This window comes from Coregonus clupeaformis, chromosome 9 (assembly GCF_020615455.1).
Source record: "Coregonus clupeaformis isolate EN_2021a chromosome 9, ASM2061545v1, whole genome shotgun sequence".
Lineage (NCBI taxonomy): Eukaryota > Metazoa > Chordata > Actinopteri > Salmoniformes > Salmonidae > Coregonus > Coregonus clupeaformis.
The window spans coordinates 10,462,400-10,486,870 of NC_059200.1; the positions used below are offsets into that span (position 1 = coordinate 10,462,400).

Here is a 24,471-nt window from a genome sequence, read left to right on the forward strand (position 1 = left end):
ATAAACCAGTGGTTATTTGGATTCCACAATCTAAAATAATTTAGCTAAGAGTTCTTAAAGCTGAGATCCATATTAGGTGAAACAGCGCCACTGGTCGCCCCAGGCGCATTTGTTACTTGTTTTGTTGAGGACAGAGGAGCATCTAGCATTGTGGTAAAACAATTATTGTATTACATACATATCACACGTGCAAGGATGTGCAGTGATGTCCCCCAAAAAAAAAAAAAAACGATGAAGTAACATCTTTGTTGTTGTAATATCGCAAATGGACGTGGCACTTTCACCGCTACGTATTCCAGCTTTAAGGGTTCTTAAGAACATGGGAATGGTGAAATACATCTAACTACATCTAACAAAGAGACAGCATTCTGTAGTGTGACAGAGTGGATAATTATTTGTTACTTATCATTGCTATCATGGTTGGTATAGTAGGACTTCAAGCTTAATCAAATGAATTACGGTATTCAGCACATCAGAATTTCCATGGTCTGTTTTCATTCATCAAAGTGCATCATTAACAGAAGGAGTAGACTCCCAACAGTAATACATATAACTCAACTCAGACTTTCTTAGAACCTGCACCTTTTGTTCTCAGTTTTGATTTAAGACACCAGTTAACAATATTGTGCTACAGCTGAGCCACTTGGGGTGCTTTCATTTCAACCTGGTACAGTAGGGCACTACATTATAGCATATGTAAATTCCAAATGGTATCAGGTAGCTACTGTAGCTTTTTTCTGTTGTTGAGCAGTTAGAAATTTCATGTGAAACGTGTCATAATATTGTGTGTCAAATACCTAGTAACTGGAACTAGCCACTTGGACCAGGATTAATTTAGTTAACAACAAATTATATAGAGTTGATCCCATATAATATAAAAGATTGATCCAGATGCCAAAAGCTCCAAGATGCGGATCAGACGGAGACATATAAAGGCATCCTATCTAGACCTGCACTCCTTTATCACAAGTTAAACAACATGTTAATTGGGTCCCTTATAGCAACAAGCAGGAGGATATCCACTGACAGGACAAAAGTGCTGTCAGTCTGAGAGCACTCCTCTGTTCCACAACAGGACAGTATGTGTCCACATACTCACTGCAGTTCCACCGGTCAGTGACAGGAGTAGAGGCCATGGTAACAGACTAATTAACTTAAATTCTAATGGAAAAGAAAAATAGTTTCCGCAAAATCTATTTAAAAACAAATGTTGAGACGACCCTGGCATTTATTTTATGGGACAAATAAGTTCGTAAAAGCTGAGCAAGGCCTATTTCAAACCATAACATGCGTCTGAAATACAGTTTAATGTATACGTATGAAGCTGAGGTATTATCTCAACTACCTCTAAATCACCTCTGCAGTATCTCACTCAAACCATTCCTCTCCCTCTGTCTGCCTGTTCCCAAAATGGAGGGGGTGGGGGAGAGAAAGAAATCACAGGACATCATACCTCCTCTTTCACATTGAGCAAAGTAGAAGCTGGAGGTGAGACCGATGAGCTACATGAGGAAAGCAGAACAACACATTAAACATGAAATATGCAACAATGTCAGATGCAAAGACCATTTTAAATATACATTAGAAATTCTCCAACAGTTACAGTTCGCAAGCAAAACTATTGTCTACATTAACCTGCTAGCTTGAAATCTTTTTTATTATTCTGTATGGGCTTTACCTGCCTGGCTTGTGTATACAATTATTTTATTATTAAATGCTCATATAATTGATGGAAGTTTATCATTATAGTATATAACAGCATACAATGATTTACTGGATTTGAACCAAACGGTCAATGAGGCTACTGATAATTTGACATTTGAGGTTGGCCTCTATGCTTAATTTGGGACAAAACAACAGCCAGGCAGGTCTCTTGCCTGATCTTTATTTAGTCTGAAACTCAAGGTGGTTCTTTCAAGGTTTTACTCATAGAGTAACCAGGTTACACCTGACACCAGGAAACCACAACATCACTGAATGTAACATCAGCTCAATCCCTTGTTGTTATTATAGCAATAACATCTGCTAAATATGTGTATGTGACCAATCACATTTTATTTGAACATTTTTTTTATTTGATTTAAAGCTTGTTAGTGGGAAACCATGTAGGTCTGTGGCAGTTATCACAAGCTTATCACTTCAGTCATACAAGCATGGACATAGTCTGATGATCAAGATTGGTTTCAATATTCAAGACAACCTCTAAACTCCTCTTCATCATCAAACAACTTGAGATCAGTGACAGGATCAGTGACAGGGACTACTTACATTTTTAAGGGCAGGATACTTTCAATAGTTCAACATTAAAGTGAACTCATCGATTTATTTCTCAGCCATCACAGGGAAGCATTATGTTTAAACAACTTGGCTTTGCAGCATGTTGAGGCCTTGCCAACCCTGGCTGTATCCACTGCCATCTTGTCATCTAACATGCATTCTCGCTGATTTCCTCTATATAAGGATTTCATGGGGCAAAGGGGCGTGTAGAGATAGAGTTTCGTTTTGAACCTACCTTCCAAATTGCCTTGAAGCATTCTCAAAAAACTTAGCTTTGGAAGCAACGCTGGAGAAAGAGAAAGACAGATTAATCCCTGATGATCGCTAAGACATGTTGGGCTTTACAGCACACCAAACACTCTTTTGGAGTACAATGACAAACATTATGGGCAACATTTTCTGCCCACTAAACAGCCCTAACAATGTGAAAATGGCATGTGACTTAGGATGTTACAAAACAAAACAGTAGTTTTTAAAATAGACTGGAGGGCACCTAATACAAAAGGAGTTTGGAACAGTGCAGCTTGTGATCTCATTACCTACATCTGTTGTGCACACTGTTTACTTGAGACTCACATACATTATTGCCATTATCTCATTTTAATTAGCTATCTTTTTTCATTCTCCTTCCTCCTGTCTTTGTACTTTTATTTTATTATTTTATGACGTGAAGCACTTTGTTACTTGTATTGAAAAGCGCTATAAAAAATAAAGTTCTTAATATTGTAAAATATAGCTTTGAGATGCATCAGAGAGCAAGTATTATGGGTAACACTTTTTCATTTGTGCATTTTAGCAGTGTTTAGTGGGCAGAAAATATCACCCTAAATATACACTGAGTATACCAAATATTGGGAACACCTTACTAATATTGAGTTGCACCCCCCATTTTGCCCTCAGAATAGCCTCAATTCGTTGGGGCATGGACTCTACAATGTGTAGAAAGTGTTCCACAGGGATGCTGGACCATGTTGACTCCAATGCTTCCCACAGTTGTGCCAAGTTGGCTGGATGTCCTTTGTGGTGGACCATTCTTGATACACATGGGAAACTGTTGAGCGTAAAAAACCCAGCAGCGTTGCAGTTCTTGACACAAACCGGTGCGCCTGGCACCTACTACCATACCCCGTTCAAAGGCACTTAAATATTTTGTCTTGCCAATTCACCCTCTGAATGGCAATACACAATCCATGTCTCAAGGCTTATAAATCCTTATTTAACCAGTCTCCTTCCCTTCATCTACACTGATTGAAGTGGATTTAACAAGTGACATCAAAAAGGGATCATAGCTTTCACCTGGATTCACCTGGTTAGTCTATGTCATGGAAAGAGCAGGTGTTCTTAATGTTTTGTATATTCAGTGTATTATGGCATCGCACTGCATACCCCTTGTAAAACAACAGGAGCAGGCATGAACAGAGTACAAGAAGGGTCATTGGTGAGTAGCTAATTGTAGGTTATTTTGTTGCTACAAATGTGATAGATTGACACCGACACTGAAATCACAGTGGGGAATATCTGAACAGACTAGTGAAAGAGTAAATTCTTTGACCTAAGCAAATAAACTGACTAAGACTTCATGCACACTCTGACTATATAATGCTTTCCAACTCAACTCCAAAACAGAACAACAAATTATTGGAGATGAGTAAACCAGACAGTTAGACAATGTGGGCAACAAGTGCAGCCAATGGAATTAGTATGGTGTGGAGGGTTCAAAACAGTACATTTAACAAGAGACTTACAAGGACTGGAGGAAGACCAAAAGGAAACTCATGGCTAACACAGCATTTTGTGATTGTTCTCTTGATTAAGATTTTAATCAGTCTGGATGGAATGTCTGGGTCTGGCTGAGTTCTACTCACTACGACGCCGGGGTTTCCTCACTGGGGGCTGCAGTGGGGCTCTTGTGGGGTGCAGGGTATCGGCTAGGGGGGTCAGGGGGTCTGGTTGGAGGTCTGCAGATGGCAGACTGTGGAGACCTCGTTTTGATCACGCCGTCACTTTCTGCTGCAATACAAGGAAGGAAAACCTTAGGGAAACTGTTGTAACAAAAGCTAACACAACCAAGAGCTAACACAATGAATGAAAATACACTTTCTACCTTCTTTTCTAATTGAACATGATATGGTATCAGTACCACAGACCAGCTAGGTACTGTACTGCTGCACTGTTGTTAAGCTGCGTATAAAATGCAGTCTAGAATTCATAGTGTGTTTGTGTAGGCTACAGATTGTTCTGATACCTTCTCTGATGACCGCAACATTTCGAGGAGGTGGTCTTCTGCCTTGGAAGGACTGTGCTCGGTTCACAGTGACTCCCGTCTCTCCATTGGCTGTTGCTGCTGTATCTGGCCTCTGACCTCCATCTGGTAGCTTAGCAACCAGTTTGGCGACGTCAGAGTCTGAGTGTCTGTCCTGGCGGATGGATGGCTTGGGCAGGAGGGCCTGCCTCTGAGGAGGGTCTCTAGGGAGCCGTGGAGGGGCGGTGATGGGTTTGGTCCTCTGGAGAGGTGTGGGGCTTGTTGGGGTGTCCCTGCCAGCATCCACCCCCTCTGGTCTGCTGCCATTCTGCCTACTGCCATTCTTCCCATCTATGAGACACAAACACAGGAACATTTTCAATCAACATACAAATAGAGTACAACACATTCAGCCCAGGCATATCCCTGGATTACGTTCTTGTGGTTGGGTTTAATGGTTAAAGAATATGTAGGTAATTCCCCACATAGTCGTAATGCAGAGGTTGCTGTTTTAACTGATTTTGAACTTGATATCATTACTTCTCCTGAGCTCCTACCTATCATGTGTAGTATACTTCTACTTACAGAATGTTGTCTATACATGTAGTATGAGTGACCGAAGCATATTTTACCTATTAGAAAATGAATAATTAAAACCAATACAAAATAAATGAACCATTAAACAATATTATTTTAATTCATTCTTTATTTGTTTGTATTTGTTTATTTGGATCCCCATTAGCTTTTGTAGAAGCATCTGCTTCTCTTCCTGGGGTTCCTGGAGTATTATAAAAGCAAGTCTAATGTTGGCATTTGGGCGGATGCATTTAATAATGGCAGAAAGCACAAAGCCTTTATAGTTAAATAAATGTGTGGATTAATAGTCTGTGAGCTGGAGAAAAATATAATGTTAATAGGAAAGAGGATTGTGTATAACAATGATCTATTCATCTAGGAGATTAAAAAGTAAACAGATGACTGTGTTGCACTCTGTTTCATCTGGAGTCATGCTGTTGGCCAGGTTTCCAGTGGTACATGCACTATTCAAACGCTGCGAGGGATTTAGACAGGTGGTAGTTAGTTGTCAAGCAAATCGGAACTGGTTATTTGGTAACTCCAAGGAGGAACTCAGAGAAGAGCGATAAATAAAATACCACACAATGAGGGGAGGACACGCTGCAAGTGTTCCACATCTTTCCATACCACAGTAAATGAAAGGACTGACTCACACACAGACATTTAACCCAAAGTTACAAGAGGTAAAAATTACATGATTTAGCCTGAAGCAATAACTTGCATTCAGTGAGCACGGCCTAAGCAAGATCTCCCACTGCCTCTCTTTAAGTGCAGTTAACAAAAACAATGAATGGTTAAACTTGGCTCAGGAGGAGGTCGTAGTAAGCCAACATCTGGATATGGCATTGGCCACTATGCAAAAAATGTAACGCTTATTGTTTCCAATTCAACAAAATGGCTCGATAAATTGTCCCATCGAAGAAGGGCATGCAATTAACATAAAGATCAAACATTTAGAAAGAATAGTAAAAGTAAAGGCACATGCACTATTCTATTTTAGCAATTCACAACGAGTACTTAAGATTCACACACTCTCAGTAATACAGTGTCCAGAATAAACATCAGCCACCTACTGTATAAATCACCTTACACATACCAAGTGTACACTGTAATAATCCTAATATAATTATTTGCATTCACAGGACAAGGGATGGTAATGATAATAATGGTGATGGTGGTGGTGATAATGAGGATGATGATTAAACCAGAGGCTGATAATTACTCTCAGTGTTCTGGAGCTGGCCATAATTAACTGCTGGGTAGACGCGGGGCGTGCGCTTGGAGATGGTGATTGGTTGCCGTTTCCTTGGGGTAATCCTTGGAGGAGGCATGGGTGGGGCTGTGGAACTCTCCTCTGGCGCACTGCAGAAGATCTGTAATCACCCCAGCACGTCCAAAAGGACTTACATTATATAGACATTTAACTTGAGAATATTTATTTAATAGTATCTAGAATGTAGTGTACCATGGCATACTTGAATGTTTATGATGCCACAGTGCATTAAATAACAATCACATGGCTCTTGAGCTCTTTCCAATGGAGGAAAGGTAATGAAATCTTTCAAATTCACCTTGGTGTAGTCCTCGATGAGAATCTCAACAACAATGTTCTGGAACTTTATATCCAACATGGCTGCCACAGTCTCTTCCTCTGCCCTCATCAGGGTGGGGCCAAAGATCACGCCCATGTTGGAGGGAGTCATCAGGTTGTCCCCACTGTTGCTGCAGACACTGCCGACAGGAATCCAGACGGGTTTGTAAACAACTTTCTCTAAAGACATGTCCAATAGGAACAAACACCTCTCAAATAGGGAACAAGTTAAATAAAAAATAATATAAAATAATATGCCATTTAGCAGACGCTTTTATCCAAAGCGACTTACAGTCATGCGTGCATACATTTTTGTGTATGGGTGGTCCCGGGGATCGAACCCACTACCTTGGCGTTACAAGCGCCGTGCTCTACCAGCTGAGCTACAGAGGTCCAGTTAATGTCAATTTATAATTGCACAACTATTATAAATGCGTTAACACAATATTGATGAAATACAATTATTATTTTAGGAGGATTGGACAGGTATTTTCCTGTTTAAATTTGCATTACTTTTACACTATGCATAGATGCATAGGGAATAGTCAGATTATGTACCCATCTGAACAGATGCCACTTAATCCCTTCACTGACGCATATGCAACACAACACCACAGAAATGCAATTACACCACAATAAAAGGCCTAAATAAGCATAGCTTGTATAACTGCATCAGTTAGAATGCAAGGCACAGAGACTGCAGCACAACAGTGGCACATCATATCAGGTTAGCTCTTACTTGACCAGGTGTTGGATCAGTAGGCTTAGCATTTCTCGATTCTTCTCTGGGAGTTTGTATGTCAGGGAGTGGATTGCACCCAGTCGATCATCTAGACTATCCGATTCTAAGAAACAAGATACATATTTTTTTTACATGAGCAATAACTGATATATTGTCCATTATTGAGATTGATCTAAACATAATAGGTCTCAATGTGAACATATTCATTGGTAATTAACACAATCAATATATATATATATATATATAGGGTGTTAATTGTATATGCATAGCCATTGTGCATGAGAAAGTTCATCAGCAAATCCTCATCCCAGTCAAAACATTTCAGGCGTCCAGTTCCACACCTGCTGCTGCATTGTGGTGTAATGTGAACCTCATACAGTTAAACAATAGGGCTCCTGGGGCATGGGAGCTTATCTCAGTTATGAGGATTAGAGCTGGTGTATAATATGTCATTACAATGGTTTTACCATTTAATTATGGCATGTTCAAACACAATATGATACTGTGGATCCAGTCTGTGGAGGAACAAAACAAAAGTACGTTATGAGGCAGGGGACTAGGATCTCCCGCAGGAGACCTGAATAAGATATCCAGAGGTAGGAACTTCTAATTGACTGGAAAGATCTAATAAAAGAAAATGCCTGATGCTATTATGTCCTTTTTCTTTGTTATTGCTTTTTGTCACAGGGAACACACAGATGGTGTGTGTGTGTGTGTGTATTTTCTTATTTTTTATATAGAGAACCTTTTTAGTTTTAGTTTAGTTTACAGTACGAACAGAGAGTATGTTTTTTTTATTCCATTTTATAGCCGTAACCCAGCCTGTTGAACTCGAGAGTGAGCTCACTCTGATGGAGAACAAATGCACAATGAATTAACTGTCGAAAGAGCACTTGGAAGACATACGACAAGATGTGGAAGTAAACCACCTGTTGCTCAGCTCCCAAAGCCAACCTTTTAAATGATATTTTACATTCAAGTCATTTAGCAGACACTCTTATCCAGAGTGACAGTAGTGAGTACATACATTTTTGTATTTTTTTCATACTGGTCCCCCGTGGTAATCAAACCCACAACCCTGGCATTGCAAGCGCAATGCTCTACTAACTGAGCCACACGGGACTTGTATGATTCAAATGTACAGTATTGTCACCCAAAAAGGTGTCCTACAAAAACTTGCCCTCACATGAGAAGGAAATGTAAATGTTATGTGCCATGAGACTATCCTAAAGATCTATAAATCTGATCTACTACTGTACATATTATGAAAACAGAAATCCATCAGTTTAGTGGACTGGTGCAATTTTTCTTTTTAAAATGTGTAAGCCATGTGCAAATAAAATGTTATCTGATCTTGAAGTCGGTCTGTGTAATTGTTTCTCCAAGTCATTGTTGTTTTTATGTCAGTTAGTGTAAAAACACATCTTACTTGCTGCTAAGATGAGGTCCCTGTTGAGACCGTAGGTCATCAGAGGCTCTGTTAGACTCCTGTGGATGAACACACACAATCAAGTAAATAAGTACAGTACAAATACTTCAACACTCACACAAATTAGATTTAACAGTGCAGTGTTAAGGCATGAGTGACCAAAGGCCTTCAGTAAGCCTTCAGGCAGCTGCCTGGCCTCCTCAAAGTGTGGAGAGACCACCTGTGAGTAAATCATCATGAGGGGTATTGGGCAGGATAAAAACCTGGCCTTGAAGACAAGAGGCCTTGTCACTGAGTACTTTAAGCAGCAAACAATTATACTAGGCTCATGGAGCAGAGAGAAACCTCTCATCCTTAGCCAGCATAGATGATCACAACTTTAATATGCAGTATCTCTAATCACAGCACATAACTTATTTCAAACATGGAATTATATTTACTTATAAAATATATAAAGAATATACAGTCTGGAAATGCCAGAGTGCTATTTATGTCTCTTTAAAATGTCTCTGATTTAGAAGCTGAGTGCTAATGGGTATCAGAAAGCTTGGTGTAACATAATTCTATAGAACATGTTGTTCCACAGCAACTGGCTCTTGTATGTCACCTGCTGGATGATTTAAGACAGGGGTGTCAAACTCATTCCATGGTGGGCCTAGCGTCTGCAGGTTTTTGGTTTTTCCTTTCAATTAAGACCTAGACAACCAGGTGAGGGGAGTTTGTTACTAATTAGTGACCTTAACTCATCAATCAAGTATAAAGGAAGAGCCCACAGACACTCGGCCCTCCGTGGAATGAGTTTGACACGTGATTTAAAAGGACGGGAACACACCTGAGATAAAACTTCATGGCACTTGTGATGGTTTTAATGTCCCAGTCACTGCTGTGAAAATCCACATCCCCTGGGCATTTCTGGTCTACAGGGAGAGGAGGAAACCGATTAAAAACAAACAAGAAAATACAATTTTGAAGAGAGACAACAAGTACAGGTTAAACTCAAATAAAGCATACTATTTAATGGCAAATAAACCTGGTAAACACCTCGCAGCCCTCACAAAACAGCAAACCAGTTATAATTTGAAAAGATAAGGATACATTTTTTAAAATTAGAAACAACACTATTAATAACAATTTTAAAAGCTTCTATGAAGATCTCTACAAATCTGAACTATATAACAGTTGGACTAATCCTACAGCCTTCTTAGACTCAATAACCTTGAAACAACCATCAGCAGATAGAAAAATAATCACCCAAGAAGAAATATTAGACACTGTTAAAACGTTAGCTCAGAGAAAAGCACCAGGGACATCTTTCCCATATAATTGTATTTGATATTCTGGGACAAAGTTGTGCCCCTATTTACCCAAATGACAACACACGTCACTCAATTCAGTGCTTCCGAGTTCCATGTATCAAATAGTTATTTCAGTTATTCTAAAACCAGGAAAATCTGGAGAGTCCCCTGCAGATTACAGACCCATTAATGTAATAAATTGTGACAATATAGCAACAAAACTCATAAGCAACAGAATGGCAAAAGTATTACCAGACTTGAAACATATTAATCCAACAGGGTCTATTTAAAATAGACACTTACAAACAAAAACATGTTTCAGTATAATACAATACGCTAAAAACTAGATTTATCAATAATGGCTGTTGATGCCGAAAATGCTTTTGACTGTCTTGAGTGGCTATTTCTATTCAAAACTTTGGAAGCCTTAAACTTTCCAGCTGAAATAATACATTGCATACAAACAGTATATAAATATCCTAAAGCAAAAACATACACAAATAATACATTATGTGATGAAATTACTTTAGAAAGTGGTACGAGACAGGGATGTCCTCTCTCCCCCCTCCTGTTTGCACTGGCAATTGAACCACTTGCAGAAATAATTAGACAGGACCCAAACGTAACAGGTATCAAATATAGGTAAACATGAATATAAACTAAACTAAATTTGCAGACGATCTCCTGATATACTTGACTAATATGGACATTTGTATGCACTCACTAACTGTAAGTCGCTCTGGATAAGAGCGTCTGCTAAATGACATTTAAAAAAAAATCTATGCCCCCCTTGTTAAAAATATTTTCAGAATACTATCAAATCTCAGGATATAAAATTAACATGGAAAAAAATGGAAATAATGGCAATAGGAAAAAAATAAAAAATAACTGCAGCAATCCTTTAAGTAAACCACAAAAAATATTAAACAACAAATATATAAAGATAACTTTATCCCAGATCTAATTCAATTGAATACTCTCCCCATAAATCTAACAGGTAGAATAAACCTATTTAGAATGGCATGGCTCCCAACGTTTGTATATTTACTCTCTGTAATACCAATTACCCCACCAAAGACATTCTTTGAAAAAGTTTTTATTTTATTTATTTATTTTATTTCACCTTTATTTAACCAGGTAAACCAGTTGAGAACAAGTTCTCATTTACAACTGCGACCTGGCAGTTGTAAAGTATACTCAGCCATAACAGACTTCATATGGGCAAATAAAACTCAGAATAATTAGGAACGTTTTACATGTCCTTAAATTGGAGGGTGGTTTTAACCTTCCAGATTTGGAATTGTATCAACTCGTCACCCAAGGCTTTTACTTGCAACATATTGTTAAGTGCACTAAAGAGGAACAATGGTTACATATTGAAGATGCGCATGGTCATCCCCAGACTATTTTCACGTGTTTGTTTTCAAAGGATGGAGCCAAGAACATTAACGACTTCATAGTTAAGAACACTATAACATTGAAGAAAATGAAACAGATTCTACAAGAAACAATATCACTCCCTAAAATCACACCCATATGGAACAATCCTTGGATAGCTTTTCAGAATTCACAGATAAATTGGCCCACATGGAAAACCAAAGCCATAGAAACCTTAACTGACGTGGTAATAGGAAATACTGGACAGAATTCAAAAGCAATTTTGGACTGACCAATGTAGACATTTCCAAAACATATGCAACTTAAATGTTTGGACATCAGAGAAATGTTGAGGGAATCCTATTTGAGTCAGAAAAATATACTCATATGACAGGTAAAATATACAAGCCTATCCAACTGATAATCTCTTAGATTTTTATATTTTTATATTGGAACCAAGACTTAAAAATAACCGATATTGGCACAAGATGGAGGGCGTGTTGGAACATAACGAATGAAATTACAGTTAACGAAAATGTACGCTTAATCCAGTATAAACTAATATATAGAATGTATTATACAAGAGACAAAATTCACAAATTCTACAGCACAACGGCAATCATGTCTTAAGTGTAACACTAACACTGGCTCAATAATACATGCCTTCTGGGAGTGCTATAAAGTCCAAAAGTTATGGACAAAGTTAGAAAGCTGACTGACAGAAGTTTTACAATGCAAGTTTACTTTTAATCCGTCTATCTGCATATTTCAAGAGATGGCATATGGGGGTGCGGTGAGATACCCAATGGGGTTGGACAATATTATTATTTTTTAAATATATTTTCGTCACCTATATTGAAGAAGCGATTACTTAAATACTCGAAGTCAAATGATACTCCAACGTTTAGAGAATGGAAGAATCAATTGCTTTATTATTTAAATCTTGAAAAGAATCTGGCTACAGACAGAAACAACATAACACAATTTGAAGTCATATGGGGAGGAGTCTTACAAGTATTAGAAACAACATTGGGTGTGGATACGGAAGGAACATGTGGGTCTGAGCAAGTGTGATGTCATTAATGTTTGTGGAAATGTATGTAAATATTAAGTTGTTTATTGTTTTTGCCTATGTAGGCTTTTTCTTTTACATAAAAAAATTTTAATGGAGAAAAAAGTTTAATAAAATATTACAATACATTTTAGGCAGTAATGGTAAACCTTTTTTTTGCACGAGCCCTTGAAAACAACCTTGGAAACACGTTCTGATTAGAGTGTTACTTTTTTTGCTCAAGGTCACTGGCAAGTTAAATATCTGTGACTGTATTGGTGAATTAAAGTATTCATTTACTTTCTGAGTTTGTCTCAGATTATTTTATTTATCTTAAAAGGCAAGTAAATATAAAATGCCAGTCTCTTTTGCACTGTTTCCACAACAATAAAACCATTATGGCGGGCTGGATACAAGATTATGATATCAATACAAAATTATGATAAATTAAGTCTTTGCAATAGCATATAGGGACATTAGTTTAATATTGGAATAAATAAATGTTATATCCTGTCACAGTCATCTGCCTTAGGGGCAAGGGAATCACTTATAAACTAGTCCATAAATAAGTATTTGGTGCTTTTTTAATATTGCTTCAAAACCTGCTGTGTGTTTGCCTGGTTACCCAAACTCCTTGCTCTGCCCAAATGCTACGCCACACCCTCGGACGTTACTTTGTTCTCCGCAGTGAGTCTGGATCTGTGTACCTTCCTGACGACTTCTAGAACGCAAACACATTCTAACCGTTCTGATTGGTCCCAGAAAAAACACTGGGTTGGGCCAGAGTCAGAACACACATGGGTAAAGCAGCGTTTAAAAAATGTGTCATTGGCTTTGATACTCTGATTGGTTAGAAATGATCCAATCGCTGAGGTTTTTATTTTGCACAACACCCATCATTTTGACATCACCATAAATGACTTAAATGATGCCGGTCTCAGAATAAAGTATGTAGCGAACATAAAGCAGTGGAAGGATTCAGTTTGAGTCGTCAGGCAAGCTGTGTGTGCTAGTGAAACAGGGAAATGCAACAGTTTAATCTCTGTATTGTGCTACAAACAGCCCCTCTGTTTTGTGCATTCTTCAATCCCAACTCAATAGAGAGAGAGAGCAGATGTTGACAGGGTCATTTCCTCACCAAAGAAAGCATTTAAAAGCTTCTGCACTTGGATGTTACTGCCAACAGTTCTGTATACTCCTTCTTGTGTGAGTCCTGTAAAAGAGAGGAGAAGGAGAGAGTGGGTGGGTGGGGTTTAGGTAAAAGGCAATAAAAGGTGAGTTACCTCCAGAGAAATTCAGAGCAGTGGAAATGTACAGGCTGTTCCTCAGCGCAGGCCTGTATCAACTGGAATGAAAATAGGGACGTAGCAGACAACGCCTTGACAACACTAGCCTACTTCCCAGCCTCTTCCAAATGAATGATTTGCTTTACTGCTCCAGTGAACGGCTGGAGTTTATGTTATCATACGAGGCCTGCATATCTTACTGGTTGTGAAACATACGAGTATTTCATGTACACTACCGGTCAGAAGTTTTAGAACACCTACTCATTCAAGGGTTTTTCTTTATTTTTACTATTATTCTACATTGTAGAATAATAGTGAAGACATCAAAACTATTAAATAACACATATGGAATCATGTAGTAACCAAAAAAAGTGTTAAACAAATAAAAATATATTTTATATTTGAGATTCTTCAAAGTAGCCACCCTTTGCCTTGATGACAGCTTTGCACACTCTTGGCATTCTCTCAACCAGCTTCACCTGGAATGCGTTTCCAACAGTCTTGAAGGAGTTCCCACATATGCTGAGCACTTGTTGGCTGCTTTTCCTTCACTCTGCAGTCCGACTCATCCCAAACCGTCTCAATTTGGTTGAAGTCGGAGGGATTGTGGAGGCCAGGTCATCTGATGCAGCATTCCATCACTCTCCTTCTTGGTAAAATAGCCCTTACACAGCCTGGAGGTGTGTTGGGTCATTGTCCTGTTGAAAAACAAATGATAGTCCCACTAAGCCAAAACCAGATGGGATAGCGTATTGCTGCAGAATGCTGTGGTAGCCATGCTGGTTAAGTATGCCTTGAATTCTAAATAAATCACAGACAGTGTCACCAGCAAAGCACCCCCACACCATAACACCTCCTCCTCCATGCTTTACGGTGGGAAATACACATGCGGAGATCATCTGTTCACCCACACCACGTCTCACAAAGACAGGTCGGTTTGAACCAAAAATCTCCAATTTGGACTCCAGACCAAAGGACACATTTCCACCTGGCCAATGTCCATTGCTCGTGTTTCTTGGCCCAAGCAAGTCTCTTCTTCTTATTGGTGTCCTTTAGTAGTGATTTCTTTGCAGCAATTCAACCATGAAGGCCTGATTCACACAGTCTCTTCTGAACAGTTGATGTTGAGATTTGTCTGTTACTTGAACTCTGTGAAGCATTTATTTGGGCTGCAATTTCTAAGGCTGGTAACTCTAATGAACTTATCCTCTGCAGCAGAGGTAACTCTGGGTCTTCCATTCCTGTGGCGGTCCTCATGAGAGCCAGTTTCATCATAGCGCTTGATGGTTTTTGCGACTACACTTCAAGAAACTTTGAAAGTTCTTGACATTTTCTGACCTTCATGTCTTAAAGTAATGATGGACTGTCGTTTCTCTTTGCTTATTTGAGCTGTTCTTGCCATAATATGGACTTGGTCTTTTACCAAATAGGGCTATCTTCTGTATACCCCCCTACCTTGTCACAACACAACTGATTGGCTAAAACGCATTAAGAAGGAAATAAATTCCACAAATTAACTTTTAAGAAAGTACCTGTTAATTGAAATGCATTCCAGGTGACTACCTAATTTTGCTGGTTGAGATAATTCCAAGAGTGTGCAAAGCTGTCAAGGCAAAGGGTGGCTATTTGAAGAATCTCAAATATAAAATATATTTTGATTTGTTTAACACTTTTTTGGTTACTACATGATTCCATATGTGTTATTTCATAGTTTTGATGTCTTCACTATTATTCTACAATGTAGAACATAGTAAAAATAAAGAAAAACCCTTGAATGAGTAGGTGTTCTAAAACTTATGACCGGTAGTGTATGTATAATGTGTAATGTATGCCATTTAGCAGATGCTTTTATCCAAAGAGACATAGTCATGCATGCATACATTTGAAGCATGCTTGGCCCCGAGAACCGAACCCACAATCCTGGCTTTGCAAGCACCATGCTCGACCAACTAAACCATAAAGGACTATACAGATTCATCAAACTCGTAAATAAATTGGAAGAGTGAATTAGGGAGGACTGAAGTGAGAAGGCCCATGGAATCTAAAGAATTTGAGCTGCTTGAGAAATAAGAGCTGTTGAATGTGCCCACACATTTAACAGTCTTCTGATGCCACATGGTAATATACTCTCTCTGGAGTAATAGCTTTGTTGCCTACTTAGTGGCATGATTCTTAATAAGCTATGTACAGTGGGGAGAACAAGTATTTGATACACTGCCGATTTTGCAGGTTTTCCTACTTACAAAGCATGTAGAGGTCTGTAATTTTTATCATAGGTTCACTTCAACTGTGAGAGACGGAATCTAAAACAAAAATCCAGAAAATCACATTGTATGATTTTTAAGTAATTCATTTGCATTTTATTGCATGACATAAGTATTTGATCACCTACCAACCAGTAAGAATTCCGGCTCTCACAGACCTGTTAGTTTTTCTTTAAGAAGCCCTCCTGTTCTCCACTCATTACCTGTATTAACTGCACCTGTTTGAACTCGTTACCTGTATAAAAGACACCTGTCCACACACTCAATCAAACAGACTCCAACCTCTCCACAATGGCCAACACCAGAGAGCTGTGTAAGGACATCAGGGATACAATTGTAGACCTGCACAAGGCTGGGATGGGCTACAGGACAATAGGCAAGCAGCTTGGTGAGAAGGCAACAACTGTTGGCGCAATTATTAGAAAATGGAAGAAGTTCAAGATGACGGTCAATCACCCTCGGTCTGGGGCTCCATGCAAGATCTCACCTCGTGGGGCATCAATGATCATGAGGAAGGTGAGGGATCAGCCCAGAACTACACGGCAGGACCTGGTCAATGACCTGAAGAGAGCTGGGACCACAGTCTCAAAGAAAACCATTAGTAACACACTACGCCGTCATGGATTAAAATCCTGCAGCGCGCGCAAGGTCCCCCTGCTCAAGCCAGCGCATGTCCAGGCCTGTCTGAAGTTTGCCAATGACCATCTGGATGATCCAGAGGAGGAATGGGAGAAGGTCATGTGGTCTGATGAGACAAAAATAGAGCTTTTTGGTCTAAACTCCACTCGCCGTGTTTGGAGGAAGAAGAAGGATGAGTACAACCCCAAGAACACCATCCCAACCATAAAGCGTGGAGGTGGAAACATCATTCTTTGGGGATGCTTTTCTGCAAAGGGGACAGGACGACTGCACCGTATTGAGGGGAGGATGGATGGGGCCATGTATCGCGAGATCTTGGTCAACAACCTCCTTCCCTCAGTAAGAGCATTGAAGATGGGTCGTGGCTGGGTCTTCCAGCATGACAACGACCCGAAACACACAGCCAGGGCAACTAAGGAGTGGCTCCGTAAGAAGCATCTCAAGGTCCTGGAGTGGCCTAGCCAGTCTCCAGACCTGAACCCAATAGAAAATCTTTGGAGGGAGCTGAAAGTCAGTATTGCCCAGCGACAGCCCCGAAACCTGAAGGATCTGGAGAAGGTCTGTATGGAGGAGTGGGCCAAAATCCCTGCTGCAGTGTGTGCAAACCTGGTCAAGACCTACAGGAAACGTATGATCTCTGTAATTGCAAATAAAGGTTTCTGTACCAAATATTAAGTTCTGCTTTTCTGATGTATCAAATACTTACGTCATGCAATAAAATGCAAATGAATTACTTAAAAATCATACAATGTGATTTTCTGGATTTTTGTTTTTCACAGTTGAAGTGTACCTATGATAAAAATTACAGACCTCTACATGCTTTGTAAGTAGGAAAACCTGCAAAATCGGCAGTGTATCAAATACTTGTTCTCCCCACTGTATAGTACTGGTGCGTTATTATTAGTTATATTGCTGTAAACAAAGTAAAACTGCTCATTTAGTATGGACTGAAGTGCTCTACTATAAGGACATTTATTGTGGTGAGCTAAATGGCAAAGTTATACTTTCCTGGCTGGATGTCATATTGCAGCCGTTGTGTTTTTATTTACTGCTGGCCTCTGGTGAGAAAGTTAATTTAGGATAGCAGTGAGGCTTTAGAGTCTCTCATTCCAAACACAACTCATCTCTGCCCTCTAACGGGCAATATGGAAAACTGACTAGACTATGACAAAACCGGCATGAAATCCGATAGGCGGCATACAAAGACAAAACACATGGTATGGACTAGAACTTTCTGGTTACTTTACCTTTAGTTTCAACGAAGTTGATGCATTTTCTTACAAACTTGAATCCAACTTCATTCAATTCCACTGTGGAAGACAAGTAACATATAACAGATTTCACAAGCAGTGGAACGACAAACAAATGTGTCTGTATGGATGGTCAGTGAGATTAATACGGTTTAATTATACTGCAGTAAAAAACAACAAAAATGAACACTGGTAATGGTACATACTTTCAGCTTGCTTGTGAATTGGGGAATGATAAATCTGGAATGAAAGGACAATGTAAGACACCAAAAAACTGTAATATCTGTGGAGCTTTCTGTGGCCATCCTAAAAAATAACCCTCAATATATGATATCATTATAAAGAGATGCCACTTTATTATCATATTGTTTAACAAAACCAAAGTAAAACAGCAAGATTAGGACTATAAAACACAATGCCTTTAAAGTACACCAGTAAAGGAACTCACAGGCTCTTTTCCATCCATGGCCTCCATCCACAACTTCCTGTTGGCCTCCGAAACAGCCTGGAGTGTGACAGGTATGTTTCTATGGTGATCAGAACAAGTGTCACAGTTAGGGCATAGACAATATTGCATTTGTTTGACTATATTTTTTTATTGGCTGGTGTCTGAGCTCCCTTCTTTTTGTTTAGTTTATTCATTTGACCATTACAACAACAACAAAAAGCACACATAAAACTTGAAAAAGCCATATTTGCACATTAGTAAAACCATTGAGGATAACACACAAAGTCTGGGACTTATTTCCATTGTGGTCCCTCTGTCTGATATGAAATGTCAGTGTATGGCTTGCGTCCCTCTGCTGTAAATATTGTACAGAATGCCTTGCATGTATAAATATGAGTTCATGGTGTTCCCTTCCCCTGAAATCACAGAGTTTGCCATCTGCTTCCAGCAGGAAGTAGAGGAGCCTGCTGCCAACTGATTGTTTGGGCTAGAATCCACTCTGTACACACACACACTCAGCGTCCTTGTAGACCACCTGTTCACCTCACTGCTCAAACTTGTTTATACCACAAGGCATGTACAGTATGATCTTATACGAAGTCTACCTCATCTCGAAGTCTCAAAGTGGCGTGTTTGTACTAACCTCTCGTAAGTTTCGATATCAAAGCAGAAGCGCTTGTCTATGGACTCTGTCTTTCGGCGGAAGCAGGATTTAAGCTTCAGCTCTGTGGGGCCCTGGAAGAAAGCATGACAGTGTGTGGGTAAAAGGATGGGGAGAGAGGCCTAGAGAGATAATCTCTACATTACAGCTTTGGAGAAAGTTAAATAAAAAACAAAATATATGAGCGCATGAGCATTTGAATAATTCCATTGACTTAGACAAAATATCAGAGATGCGAAAAATAGTTGTTAAAGTGTCTAATAAAGATTATATGACTAATTTTATGACCTACCTGTTTGGTTGCAGGTTTTGGTTCAGCAGGGACCATGACAAACAGCTTGCTGTCTTTGTGATACTTGCAGTAGTACTTCACCCATGACACACCCAAGGCCCCTGGGAGAGCAGGGTGATAGGATATCATGTCAGGGCTTATCCAATACACGTTGAGAGGAATATAGTAGGTTCGTTCCACCAATTCGGTGCCTTTTGAGAAGTGTAACTTGGTTGAAATTTTAAACATTCTGTCATAATGAGCGCATGTTAAACCTCTTAAAAAAACACATTTTCCAATCTCAAGATATAATAATACTATAGTAAGTGCCTATATAGAGCCAAATAAAGTAACAGGGTTGATGATTTCTTCTTAAATCAGCCATAAATGTCCTTGTGACAGGGGGAATGGAAGCTTGTTGTGTGCAACAACAAGTGGCAATTGAATGCAAAAGAATAACTAAAAATGAAATCGTTAAACCATTTCTAGCCTGTCTATCTATGGGTAACAGGGTTGACGTGTTATGCTCGACCTGCTCAGTTTTCCACCACAAAACACCAGAAAATGGCCAAAAAGTGTATAACTAGCTCACCTGCTTTTACTCTATGATTTGACTATTAGATGTTCAATGTATCTTTTTTGGGGTTCTTTTTTTAAAGGAATAGTTTCACCTTATTAAAATGAGAGTTCAGTTCAAGTAACAGGGTTGACCTTAAAATGAGGGACAGACATAAATTAATCACTAAATCACCTGAAATAAATAATAATATTCAGAAATGACTGTCAAAGCAACAAAATAGCTAGGGCTTTACAATGATGGTGAAAGTTGTAATGTAGGGATTAAGTGAGTTAAGATCTTTCTAGAAGTGACATAGGGTTGATGGAGGGAAATGTCTTTATTAATATAGCAAATTTGACTGATGGAATTTTCCATGTGGTCTATATTAAAGGGGACTTAATTTAATATTACAGGCTTTTAAAATGCAATATTGGTGCTCAATTTCTACTTAAAATATCAATGGACGCAAAAGGCACTCATTTCATGGGACGACACAGCAGGTTTACAAACAAACTGTAACATGCATTCTTACACTTCTCCTGAGAGTACAGGTAGCCCTCAATGGTTGGCTGGCCGTGCATTTTGCCGATCTGGGTTGGATGCTTCATTCTCTTCATCAGCTCCTCCATCTCCTCACGAGTGCTCTCAAAGTGGTTCCGCGTCTGCAGATCACAGCAAAACAGTCCATGTTGGATGGTTATAAGAAAGTCCTATTACCGCTTCCTGAAGTCCTAACCAGACCCATCACCACCATTACCATTGTGACGTCACGAGAGGCTACACAGCTTTCAGCGGGATTGCTCAAGTAGTGCAAGGAGACAAGGTTCAAACAAAACAAGGATTTTATTATAGGTCTTGGGAAATTAACGAAAATATAACAAAATTCTGTTCTCTTGTGGCTCTTTAAGGGTTAACAGTTCAGGGATGTCTCTTCCACATCCAAAGTCATAATTCTCACTCGCTCAGATAACTTTTCCCCAGCCTTACTGTAGTCCACGTTGCAGCTAGTGGCCAACCCAGCAAAAAGTCCTTCCAAATGTCTCTCACGTATTTCCACAGGTGCATATATCCAAAGGTGAGTATTTCCCAAAGGTAAGTATCTCCAAATCCTTATATTCCTCATGGAAGTGGACGTGCAGCACTCTTGTCCTCCAGAGAGCCCAGGTTGGAGACTGTGTCTCTTCACCCCCCACACACTCCCTCAGTGTGTCTCTTCCCTTCCCCCAACCTTCAGCTCATCAGCTCCTCATTTGTTTCAGCTGCGTGGGAAGATTGGCCATAGAGGGGTGGAGTTCCCGACCATACCAGCAGATGGAGCCATAGCTGTCTGGGTTTGCAGCCACCTCAGGGGGATGTAACGTCCCTCCAGGACACAGCCTCTCGTGACATCACACCATCTATCGCCACCATTATTAGGCATCATCATTGAGTCTCATTATATTAATGTTGTCATTATCATCGGTAGCTACTCACATTCTGCAAGCTAAGCTGCAGCTCCTGCTTATAGGGCATGAAGTCCTGAGTCATCTCCACCGTCAGGTTGTTGAGTGTTAGGATACTGTGAAGAAATGCCAGCACCTGTCCATTGAAAACAATGCAACATACAAGTAATTATTAGTATATTGATAATCATTCAGAAATGGTCCTGTCACTATATTCTTCTAATGGGCAAATGTATTTCATAATACTTAAATGAAGTGAAGTGTAAGAGTTCACCTCATTACTAGCCTTGGGTACCAGATTTCTACTCTCATAGCTGTTCAAAGACTGTTCTCCACACTCACTCATACTATACAGTACTCTAACACTAACCTATTTCTACTCTAGCCATTGGTTTCAATGAGAAATCAATGCGATTGTGAGTAATTGTTTCCTAGTGCCAGGCTAGACTTGCCTTCCTTAATGTGAAGTGGTGTTCAGAGGTAATTATAGTTAGTGCAGGATGTGGACTATTAATCCACTGTGGCCGTATCATATAATAGGTTACACAGGCCGTATCTTTAGGCTTGTGTGTGTATGGATATCCATGCAGCAACACAGGGAGGTGTAAACAGGAAGTGTGGGAGACGGAGAGGAAGAAAGCACTTACAGGCTCCACCACATCAAACTTCTTTCTGTCCTGCACCTGCTGGATCTGGTACACATACTCCACTGACGACTCATAGAAGTTCAGCCTCTCTTTGTCCAGCAGCTCGTCAGCCTGTGGAGGAATCAAATGGTGATTACAAAAGCAGCTTATTTCCGATTAGTCTTCATATTTGTTGTTATTAGCTAATCTTTAAGCCGTTGAGCTTGAGCCAGTTGAGTTATCCAATTAGGGAGAATTATAATATAATAAATACATTTTACAAACAACAAAACTTCAAATCCCTTCAGAGTTCCATTGAACTCTTTACAGGAAGCATCTGTTGTGAGGGATTTCCACCAACCTCCTGCAGCTGAGTTTCCTTCTTCTTAGCAGACAAATTCAGATGTTTATCTAACTGAGAGTAATATTTTTCGCTCTCTTTCTCAAACTTCTTCCTTCTTTCCTAAAAGACAGAAGTTTAGTAAATTAATTACACCATAATTCAACAAAACATTTAAAATGTTTCTTTCAGTGTGAGACTTCATCATGAGTCAAGAAGAATAATAGCAAGATCTTAATGTCATAATCGTAACAGTTTATACATGCACATGTTGCTCCACACAGCCATAACTGGCCTTGATCTGTTGAGATCAGTGTTTCCCAATCCCCTCCTGGGGGACCACAAAACAGTCCACATTTTTGTTCTAGCCTTGCACTGAGCCCTTACACATGTGATTCAACAAGGGCTTGGTTATTAGTTGATTAGTTGAATCAGGTGTTAGTGCAGGGCTATAACAAAACTGTGGACTGTCTGGAGGTCCCCCAGGACAGAGTTGGGGAACCCTGGTGTACATAGTCCTGCCAACACGTTTGGAAGGCATAGCATTTGTTTAAGATAGTGTCTCAGCTGAGGTCATCTGTAGTTGATTATGGATGCCAAAGCACTCCAGTCCACAACCCATTTTGGACTAGAACATAGCTGCCTTGGCAAAGGGGACATAGACACAAAGGTTGAGTTGGAGAAAGGGAAGCTAACACTTTTTGAAAGCAAATTCCATGTATTACCTACAAACACTGAGCCTAATACAGTACGTGCTAGATAGATCTCAAATCAATTGTAGTCAAAAGTAGGTCAACAGACCAAGGGTATGTGAAAAATGGATATCCAGTCCAGAACCACTAGCCAGCTCCAGTTTTCCATAGGCAGCTTTCAAAAACTCAGTTGATTTATTTATCCCTGGCTTAGCGATTATACATTTTCCACTGAACTTTCCACTCTTTCTACATGTAGTCCAACACTAGTGGTGTTACTACACCCCATCTACTGACTTATTTAGTCACAATCTAAAGGTTCAATTCAATCAACCTGCATTGCAGTATGAGCAAGCATAGAACTAGTACATTTGAATAGTCTTTGCAACGGTAAAAAAGTTTACAGTTGATCAACTGGGGCAGTTTATGGGGGCACTGGGTAGGTATAATAAATATTTTAAAAATTGAGTTTGACTGAATGCCTCGCTGAATAAGAAGGCTGGTGTCATGGTGAGCATCCCGCTGAATAGTTGTTAAAGTGTCTAAGCAAATCTGGAGGAGATGGAGAAGGGGGCCAGTGTCATCTCAGCAACACGAGTGTGGTTTATATGCACTGCCAAAACACAGATCCTCTTTTCTCCCATCAAGTGCACACACTTGTTATAATGAAAGAGTGCTGCTTCAGCACATTAACGTTTAATAGAAAGTGAGTATAATCAACAATCTAATCCAACAACCTATAATTGTAAAATGTACATACTGAAGTATCCATCACCCTAAATAAATTAATAAAAAGCTCTATATGAACTCACTTTTGTCACTCCTATTTGCTCCTTGCGAAACTTCTCCAGTGGCTTGATAAGCAGATCACAAGCATTCTGAACCTGAACCAGGAAAAAAACATAAAACAGTGAATGACAGATATTTACAGTGCCCTCCTTAATCATTGTGAGATTTAAGCATTTTTTTTTGGCTCTTTTGGCTCTATACTCCAAAAATGTGTATTTGAAATCAAACAACGGCTGAACCGTTTTGGAATTACAGCACTTTTTGTACATTGTCCTCCCATTTTAGGGCACCAAAAGTATTGGGACAAATTCATTTATATGTGTATTAAAGTAGTCAAAAGTTTAGTATTTGGTCCCATATTCCTAGCATGCAATGATTACACCAATCTTGTGACTCTACAAACTTGTTGGATGCATTTGCTATTTGTTTTGGTTGTGTTTCAGATTATCTTGTTCCCAGTAGAAATTAACGGTAAATAATGTAGTGTCATTTTGGAGTCACTTTTATTGTCAATAAAACACTTCTACATTAATGTGGATGCTATCATGATTATGCATAGTCCTGAATGAATAGTGAATAAAGATTAATTAAAAAGTTAGACGCACAAATATCATACCCCCAAGA

General features: G+C 39.4%; 1 protein-coding gene across 2 annotated transcripts in view; it reads right to left on the reverse strand.

Annotated features, from left to right (window-relative positions):
- Nucleotides 1–215: 215 nt before the first annotated feature.
- LOC121573723 (oligophrenin-1) overlaps nucleotides 216–24,471 on the reverse strand; it is a 42,311-nt gene continuing 18,055 nt past the window's right edge. The window contains exons 4-23 of one of the 2 annotated variants that reach the window (XM_041885916.2): nucleotides 23,871–23,942; nucleotides 22,388–22,489; nucleotides 22,048–22,158; nucleotides 21,432–21,536; nucleotides 20,491–20,620; nucleotides 19,421–19,521; nucleotides 19,111–19,202; nucleotides 18,468–18,546; nucleotides 18,226–18,259; nucleotides 18,017–18,079; nucleotides 13,719–13,793; nucleotides 9,690–9,774; nucleotides 8,858–8,916; nucleotides 7,426–7,531; nucleotides 6,667–6,826; nucleotides 6,318–6,468; nucleotides 4,523–4,870; nucleotides 4,143–4,284; nucleotides 2,513–2,563; nucleotides 216–1,502 (exon numbers count right to left, since the gene is read on the reverse strand). In XM_041885916.2, coding sequence (XP_041741850.1) covers nucleotides 1,448–1,502; nucleotides 2,513–2,563; nucleotides 4,143–4,284; nucleotides 4,523–4,870; nucleotides 6,318–6,468; nucleotides 6,667–6,826; nucleotides 7,426–7,531; nucleotides 8,858–8,916; nucleotides 9,690–9,774; nucleotides 13,719–13,793; nucleotides 18,017–18,079; nucleotides 18,226–18,259; nucleotides 18,468–18,546; nucleotides 19,111–19,202; nucleotides 19,421–19,521; nucleotides 20,491–20,620; nucleotides 21,432–21,536; nucleotides 22,048–22,158; nucleotides 22,388–22,489; nucleotides 23,871–23,942 — 2,121 coding nt within the window. In that variant the 3' untranslated portion in view covers nucleotides 216–1,447. Of the gene's footprint in view, nucleotides 1,503–2,512; nucleotides 2,564–4,142; nucleotides 4,288–4,522; nucleotides 4,871–6,317; nucleotides 6,469–6,666; nucleotides 6,827–7,425; nucleotides 7,532–8,857; nucleotides 8,917–9,689; nucleotides 9,775–13,718; nucleotides 13,794–18,016; nucleotides 18,080–18,225; nucleotides 18,260–18,467; nucleotides 18,547–19,110; nucleotides 19,203–19,420; nucleotides 19,522–20,490; nucleotides 20,621–21,431; nucleotides 21,537–22,047; nucleotides 22,159–22,387; nucleotides 22,490–23,870; nucleotides 23,943–24,471 lie in introns of both variants that reach the window. The other variant, XM_041885914.2, reaches the window with a different exon arrangement.